This window comes from Capra hircus, chromosome 13 (assembly GCF_001704415.2).
Source record: "Capra hircus breed San Clemente chromosome 13, ASM170441v1, whole genome shotgun sequence".
NCBI lineage: Eukaryota > Metazoa > Chordata > Mammalia > Artiodactyla > Bovidae > Capra > Capra hircus.
The window spans coordinates 50,662,723-50,671,688 of NC_030820.1; the positions used below are offsets into that span (position 1 = coordinate 50,662,723).

An 8,966-nucleotide genomic window follows, 5' to 3' on the forward strand; every position below is an offset into this window, starting at 1 on the left:
TATACTGAAAGATATAATAATGGGAAGATATACCATATTCCAGAAAGGAAAACTTAAATACTATTAAACACCAATTCTCCCCCAAATTAATCTAACAATGTCAATGCAATTCTAAAGAGAACACTGCGGCTGACTCCCCAGCAGCCATTCACCTCAGCTGCAGGGAGTCATGATTTTTTCTTTTTTTAAATACCCATAGAAACTCCATTCCCAGTGATGAGGGACTAACTGAACCTTTCACTGCATAAGTCATGAAGTCTGGCCCTGAATGGAAGAATAAAAAGTTTCTCCAATCATGAAAACAACGTTAGGTATGACTGAAGCAAGGAGATTCAATTCCTATTTTCCTACTAATAGCACCATTCTTTAAGCATCAACTTTAAGATGATGCCAACCTTGTGGATAGCAAAGACACAGCACTCTACTAACAAACATATCTCATCAACAGCACTGGAATCTGAAGTTTTGGACATATCTAACACCAATGGTCTTTCAATTGCAAGGCTTAAAACAAATTAAGCCTTTTTCCCCTTTCCTTAGATTAAAACGTTGAAACATTAGTTTACAGCTATTATGTTTTAAATGATCATCTATTAATAGCCAAGCACTTCACTGCATGAACTTACTTAATGTTTACAATAACCATGCAAGGTAATCACCCCACTTTACTTTCAGTTAAGAAACAAGCGCAAAGGAAGGAGCCCAGGGTCACGGTCAAGAAAAGGAAAAGGTGGGACTCAAGCCCAGATTTCCTAAATCCTTTAACAAGTATCTTTTAACCAGTATCTATACAAACCTAAGAGCACAAAACACCTATTTTGGGGTTTTGTTTTTTTTTAAGTAAAAAGTAGTTTAAAAAAATATACATACTTTAGGAAAAGAGGACCAACAATCTATAAGAAAAAGTAAGGAGTCTTAGTTCATATCCTTATTCACTGGTTTCAGACTGCACTGGTTTCTGGATTTTCCATTATACTACTAATCGCACCATTTACATACCCATAAGAACTGAAAGACAATGAAAGACATGGGAGGTCCATTAGAAGCATGCTCTCTGATAATCTCTCAGGCCATACATTCCATTATTTCTAAACATTCAGCCTATCAAAGCGGGGTTAGATTCTTGTCAATGACTGAGAGACTGCCCCATATACTATAACATAACTGGAATTCTCATTCAAAAATTATGTATTTCTGGCAAGAAAAGACATGGGAAAAGTAGCTTTTGCTATGCCATCACACTCCTCATCTCTTAAATGAAGGCCTATTTTATCACTTTCAATTTTCACAGATATTTGAGTCTGTTTTCAGCCTTCAGCATATTTTATATTTCCTCCAAGGCACTCTGTCTAGACAAAGTGCACTTGACTTAGGATACTTTCCTAAAAAGAATTTAAACTTTCTCTCACAAATCTATGTAAAATCATCATTAGCACTCTGATAATAGGTGCCAACAACTGAAATGCTTTCCAACGAGAAATATATGATTTATAAAAGTGTGCGTTTTCCAACATTATGAACTACATCTTTACCAGACCACACATGGTTAAGACACTGCATACCCAAACCCCTAGGCTGCTCTAAGCAGAAAGCTTTGGCCTCAGATTAAAAGACAGACCTCAAAAGTATTCCCAAAATAGTTTAACTCAGGGACCATATACTTATAAAATACTATCTACTATAAAACCAGCAGACTCAATAATAAATTTTACATTCAAGAAGTATGAATAACAAAACCTAACAGCCAACTAAAAACTGCAAGATAGCTTTCACCTTTAGAAAGCAAACTTTAAGCCATTATAAAGGACTTTCACATCTTAGTCTACCTTGCTGACAAAAACAGAGAAAAGAACATTGAGAAAGAAGTGTTTAAAGTTACGAAATTCATACCCCCAAGTTATAAACCTGAAAAGAGCTCACAAGGTTATAAATTTAAGCCCAAAGAACCTCAATACCTTTTTTTTTTTAATGTATTTATTTTTGGCTGCGCTGGGTCTTCCTTGCTGCTTGAGGGCTTTCTCTAGTTGCTGCAAGCGGGGACTACTCTCTAGTTGCAGCGCCTGCTTCTCACTGTGGTGGCATCTCTCGTTGTGGAGCACAGGCTCTAGGGCACACAGGTTTAGTTGCCCTGCAGCATGTGAAATCTTCCCAGGACCAGGGATCAAACCCCTGTTGTCTGCACGGGCAGGGAGATTCTTAAGCACTACACCACCAGGGAAATCCCTCGATCAATGACCAGTCAATGAACTTCCCTGGTGGTCCAGTGGTTAAGAATCCACCTTGCAATGCCAGGGATGCAGGTTCTATCCCTGGTGGAGGAACTAAGATCCCACACACCACAGAGCAACTGAGCCAGAGTACAGCAACTACCCAGCCCATGCCACAACTAGACAGTTCATGTACCACAAGGGAAGACACTCGTGCCGCAATTGAGACCAGATGCAGCCAAATTTAATTTTTAAAAAAAAAAAAAGCATCCTCTCCAACTGTCCCTCAAAAATGGGCTACAAAGAAATAGAAATCTAACTTTTTTCCTGAGCTCCTGGTGGTGGCCCTTTCTAATTCCCTAACTGAAGATGAAACACTGCACCAGATAAAAGGCAGCCTCACAGGACCCAAGCACCAGTTTCATTCTGACAACACTGATGTTCCCTCAAATACCAAGGAAAAGCTAACTATTTTCTAGGTTAGTACTATCAAGCTACAAACAAAAGCTTTATTTTCTAGACTAATGGAGGTTAAGGACATTCAATGATTGGTATGAGTTCAAAATCAGCACATCAGGAAGCTTTCCCTGGAGTGCTGAAACATGCTTCACATGCTTAAACATCCCCTTCCAAGATCCAGCTCATCCCCTCAACACTGCCAAAAAGCACTGTGATCCCCGAGTTCCACACACCTCCTGAACATCTGCTGTACATCTGGGGCTCCAGATTAAAACGTATGTTCTCTTGTTACATTTGTCAAAATCGCACATTTTACTGTATGTAATTATGCCTCAATAAAATTTTTTAAATTGGAGCTTCCCTGGTGGCTAAGTGGCAAAGAATCCACCTATCAATGCAAGAGACACGGTTTGAACCCTGACCCGGGAAGACCCCATATGCCTTGGAGCAACTAAAGTCTGCGTGCCAAAACTACTGAGCCTGCGCTCTAAGGAGCCAAAACTACTGAAGCCTGAGCACCCTAGAGTCCCTGCTTCTCAACAAGAGAAACCATGGCAGTAAGAAACCTGTGCACCACAATGAGAGAGTAGCCCTTTCCTGCTGTAACTAGTGAAAACCCCATGCAGCAATGAAGACCCAGCACAACCAAAATAAACTTAAAAACAATAAAATTTTAAAAATTAAAAGATGTTTTTGGACCTCTCTGCAGATCAGAGTTTTTGTTTTTTAGCTTCTGAGTGATTCCACCACTACTCTGGATTATATCGCCTGTACCTTCCGAGATGGGGAAAGTCCAAGAAACACCAGGTTTGACGTCAGACACACAACTAGAATCAAAACACAGCTCCCTTACTAACTCTCTATATGGCCTTGGACCAAGGGAAAATTTTTGAGCCTGTTTCCTCATCTGGAAACTGGAGATCACAAATACCCATCTCAGAGAATAACTGCAAGACTCAAAAGAATGTTTATAAAGTATTTGGCACAGCGTTTAATATAAACACCTAAGTATTATGTTACTATCATTAGCATCTTTGTTTCCATCATTTTAAACCAATCTTTATATTTCTCTCAGACCTATGAAAGGAAATGGCAACCCACTCCATTACTCTTTGCCTGGAAAATCCCATGGATGGAGGAGCCTGGTAGGCTGCAGTCCATGGGGTTGCTAAGAGTCAGACACAACTGAGTGACTTCACTTTCACTTTTCACTTTCATGCACTGGAGAAGGAAATGGCAACCCACTCCAGTATTTTTGTCTAGAGAGGCCCAGGGATGAAGGAGCTTGGTGGGCTGCCACCTATGGGGTCACAGAGTCGGTCACGACTTAGCAGCAGCAGCAGACTTATGAAACACACACCAGCTAATCTAAAATGTTCAAAGAACTTCTTTAGACACACACACACCTAGCCATCTCTCTAATGACTGCGATGTGTGGTGTTAAGTCTCAGACAAGGACAGATTTGGGAATCACACTGCTCTAGGGAACATGGGTGGCAGAACATGACTATAGTCAGGGTTCATAATTCCTAAGATAAACCAAACAGCTCTTTCTAATTTCTAATAACAACTAGTCTCCTATACCTTTAGGTAAGCACAATGAGGTTTCCAAACAAAAGAAAGGTGGCACCACCCTATACCTAATTGTAGTAAAACTTACAAAGATCTCACCTTTATTGAATTCTCTCAAAGTTAATACCAAAGCATAACTCTTGAAGGGATCAGCAGTTAATACAGCTAACTGGTGTGAAGTGAAGTGAAAGTCACTCAGTCATGTCCCCATGAACTATAGCCCACCAGGCTCCTCTGTCCATGGAATTCTCCTGGCAGGAATACTGGAGTGGATTGCCATTCCCTTCTCTAGGGCATCTTCCCGACTCAGGGATCAAACCTGCATCCCCTGTGTCTCCTGCGTTGGCGAGCAGGTTCTTTACCACTAAGCCACCTGGGAAAGCCCTTAATGAACTCACTAGTCCTTATAAAAATCATGAAAAGCCATCTCTCAGATAACGAGACCTAAAGAAATAGACAAGATATTGTTTTTCCTTCCATTTGTTCTTTCTGTACTGTCCAGTAGTACACCTGTTAGCGGACTTCCCTTGTGGCTCAGCTGGTAAAGAATCCGCCTGCAACGCAGAGACCTGGGTTCAATCCCTGGATTGGGAAGATCCCCTGGAGAATGGAAAGAATACCCACCCCAGTATTCTGGCCTAGAGAATTCCACAGACGTCCACGGGGTCACAAGGAGTTTTCTAAAGCTTTCAGAAGAGTACATGAAAAAAATTTTTAGAGTGCCTGACTTGTGGCAAACACCCAAATTACAATACTTACTTAGAATCTTTGTAGTCAACGGTCACAAAGAGCTGGCTGCCTGGCTGCGATTATTTGCTGAATCTCTGGAATTAAGGCAGTTCAAAACCATGAAGGAGTTTTGCATCACTTAAAAATCAGGTGCTTCTCAACACCAGGCTCTAAAAATGGCATAGGCTGAGAGTGGATAATCTCTTTTCTTTCTTTCAACAACACAGGGAAAAGACAAAAGAACCGAAAACTCTCAAACTTCATAGCCAACTAGACCTGCATTTAATATTTAATCATCCAAATCACAGAAGAGTAAAGCAAATGGGTTGTTGGGCTGAGGTACTATCCAATAAAGTCTGAAGTACTATCCAATAAGGACATACTGCCACTTTCTCACTCTCAAATTCTGCATTTAAAACAAGCTGGTTTCCTGAAATAGGAATCTGGCAACAAGCGAAAAAAACAGTATAACCATATGGATTAGTAAACTGTTATTATATCCGAAAGTTCATATTAGAGTATCAAGACAGTGGATATTTTCAAGAGTTGCAATGGCTGCTTGATAGAGGACTTGAACTGAAGACCCGTAAAGAGGAAAAAAAAATATATATATATATGTGTGTGTGTATACATATATATATATGGACTAGATCACAAAGCAGAAAAAGAGACGTTATAATAAAACAGGGAAACCGATTCTTTGATAAAGGCATGTGCAATCGCCTAGACGATATTCAGGAAGATGTCTTTTTCCCTCAAAATAAAAATTCCTAAAAAGCCCAGAATGCTACAGTACTGAATTATGAACATCGGCAATGAGATGGTAAGAAAATAGATATCTGGATGAGAGAAGACCCGAATTCTCATGGGAAGAAAAGCAGCCAAAGCTTACCGCACAGAACACGGGATCCAGTTTTAGGCTTGCAACAACTCAACTATCTCCCTTGAGCCCAAAATCTCCAGATAAAAAGGATGTAACGTCTTGGAGAGACATTGGTGATTCAAACAACTCGGGGGTGGGGGGAAGGGAGGTGGTGAAGAGAGTCAAAAAGCAGCCTTCTCGAGGAAAAAAAATCATGTGACTCTCGGACAAAGAATGCACAAGGAGCTAAGAACCGGAGAAAAGGTCCTGAGAAAAGACGCTCCACTCGGACAACTGAGAAGCAGAAGAGCGAACCACTGCACAAAAAGGGCGGACGGAGCCGAACACGAGGCCCGCGTGTTCGGGGGCCCTGAGGCCTGCAGCCTCCAGCACCAACTGGGACCACCGTGCGGGGGCACTGTCTCCGCGCCGGCGCGCGCGGGAAAAACGGCGGCCGGGCCGGAAGGGGGCAGGGCGAGGCGCGAAGGCGCCCCGCCAGGCACTTACGCGGCCGCTTCTTCTTGAGGCTTTCGACGCGCTGACGGGAGGCCGAGGTAGCGCCGCTGTAGGAGCCTGGCCGATCCCGCCTTACGCCCTCCGCCGAAGGCGAGGCCGAAGCCGAGGCCCCGACGGCAGGAGCTGACGCGCTGTTCGCCCGGCGCCGCAGTGGCTCCCGCCGCCGCCCATCGGGGCCCCCGGGCACCGGCTCCCGGGCCGACGAGGCAGAGGTGGCGGCGGCCCTGCCGTGGCGCTCCATGGGTGCGGCAAGCCAACCGGCACCCATCCGCAGCAGCCACCGCTGCCGCCCGAGCCAGCCCCCCAGCGCTGGTCCCCTCTTCGCCTCCTCCGCGGCAAGCCAGTCGGAGCAAAAGAGCACCTTCGCCAGGCCGCCTCTTCCGTTGCGCCAACGCGCAGCAAGCCAATCCAAGCTGGTTGGGGGCGGCCCGACGGCCTCCTGTCCAATCGGCTCTCTGACTCGAAGCGAATCGACCGCGCCTCCGTCCAATGAAAAGCTCCCAGGACGGGGCGGTGCAGAGAACGGCGGGGGAGGGGATCCTGGCTGGGTGGAGGTGGAGAGCGGTGTTGCAGAGCCGAGCGTGATGGTGCCGCCGCCCAATGGACAAGTGGGTGGAGGGGCCTGCACCTTCTTCCAGCCGCTGCACGCTCCTGAGCTAGTGCACAGGTCGGCGCTCCGGTCCCCGGAACTCTCCCGGGAGCCGCCTCGCGCCCCGAGCCGCACCCCGCTGCTGCGTCCTGTCGTCTCGGCTTGCCCCTCCCCTAAGGCCAGCAGTGTCCCGCAAGGTCTGGTCGCAGGTGTTAGCGAACGAAAGGGCTTGAACCGCGGCTGAACTTAGCTTTTGTCCTGATTCTACCGCTGCAGTCTAGACCACCAGTCCTTCGCGCTCTGTTTAACCGCCACCCCCTCCCCCAGCACTCCCACTGGCGGGTTTGGGTAAATAGCCCTCCATTTCTCCTGCGTTAGAGACTGTTCCCAGTAACAGAAGGAATGAAAGGCCTGGGGTTGGTATCCATGGCAACTGGAAGAAAGAGGGGGTTATAAATCCTTCACCACCCTCCTGTAGTGAAGGAGGGAGGGTGTGGGAGCCAGGAAGTAGGGTTGGCTTTTGTATGAAATCTGGACCTTCTTTCTGTGTGGTGTGCCCTGCGGGACGTAGAAGGGTGTGATGGTCGCTTCGAGGCCTGGGTTGTTGGGGATTTTGTTTAGTTGGTTTTTTGTTTTTTGAATCATCACCTTTTGGGGGGCGAAACGTGGTTCACCTCCAGCCCTGAGATACTCACCTGAGATACTGAAGGTCCATCGAAGCAGCTCTTCTCCCATAGGTTGCCCACACCTGGAATGATCCACAACGCTGTTTCCCCTAGGCACCCCGTCAAGTTTAGTGGAATCTGGCTCACTAATTATATCATAAGTGCTTCCCCTCAGACTGTAATGCCCCTTGTGTTCATCTTTCCTGTTAAGACAGCTAGTGGTAGGTTGAACAAGAAGGATGAGCTTTTCTCTTGCTTGCTGAATAGAATTACCATGTTCACCCAAAACTAGTTCCCCTCACTGTAGGAATAACTCTAGAAATCTGGAAATTCTGTCTCCTGCAGGAAGCCACACCATAGGGATCCTACAAGAACCAAGAAAACCCATAGCTACTCTTCTAAATCTCAGTGCTCAACAATGCATATGTTTCTGCCTCCCCCAACAAAAAATAATATGGTTTTCCTTGACTTGAGGGCCTTTCCATCAAGTATCTGAGCTACAATAGACCATTCTGAAGAATCAAGAATCATCACCTGAGACACCAAGACAAACCCAACATCAAAACAACACTTGAAATATGTGTACGCTTTCTTTTTTATATGTCTTTCAGTTCAGTCGTTCAGTCATGTCCAACTCTTTGCCATCCCATGAATCACAGCACGCCAGGCCTCCCTGTCCATCACCAACTCCCGGAGCCTACCCAAACTCATGTCCATTGAGTCGGTGATGCCATCCAGCCATCTCATCCTCTGTCGTCCCCTTCTCCTCCTGCCCCCAATCCCTCCCAGCATCAGGGTCTTTTCCAGTGAGTCAACTCTTCGCATGAGGTGGCCAAAATATTGGAGTTTCAGCTTTAGCATCAGTCCTTCCAAAGAACACCCAGGACTGATCTCCTTTAGGATCGACTGGTTGGATCTCCTTGCAGTCCAAGGGACTCTCAGGAGTCTTTTCCAACATCACAGTTCAAAAGCATCAATTCTTTGGCACTCAGCTTTCTTCATCTCACGTCCATACATGACCACTGGAAAATCCATAGCCTTGACTAGTGGACCTTTGTTGGCAAAGTAATGTCTCTGCTTTTGAATATGCTATCTAGGTTGGTCAAAACTTTCCTTCCAAGGAGTAAGCGTCTTTTAATTTCATGGCTGCAGTCACCATCTGCAGTGATTTTGGAGCCCCAAAAAATAAAGTCTGACACTGTTTCCACTGTTTCCCCATCTATTTCCCATGAAGTGATGGGACCAGATGCCATGATCTTAGTTTTCTGAATGTTGGGCTTTACATGTCTTAACGTGTTACTTAATCCTCCTAGAACATTTGGATGATGTGGTAACTTATCCAGAGGCATACAGCTTGAAAAACTGAC

At 45.3% G+C, this 8,966-nt stretch overlaps 1 protein-coding gene across 6 annotated transcripts in view; it reads right to left on the reverse strand.

Moving 5' to 3' along the window:
• PANK2 (pantothenate kinase 2) overlaps positions 1–6,979 on the reverse strand; it is a 29,313-nt gene extending 22,334 nt beyond the window's left edge. The window contains exon 1 of one of the 6 annotated variants that reach the window (XR_001919022.1): positions 6,337–6,715. Coding sequence is in view for 1 of the 6 variants with exons in the window: in XM_018057383.1 (XP_017912872.1) it covers positions 6,337–6,613 (277 nt within the window). In the remaining 5 variants the exon portion in view is untranslated. Of the gene's footprint in view, positions 1–5,859; positions 6,292–6,336 lie in introns of those variants that run through there. The other 5 variants (XM_018057383.1, XM_018057386.1, XM_018057385.1 and 2 more) reach the window with 5 other exon arrangements.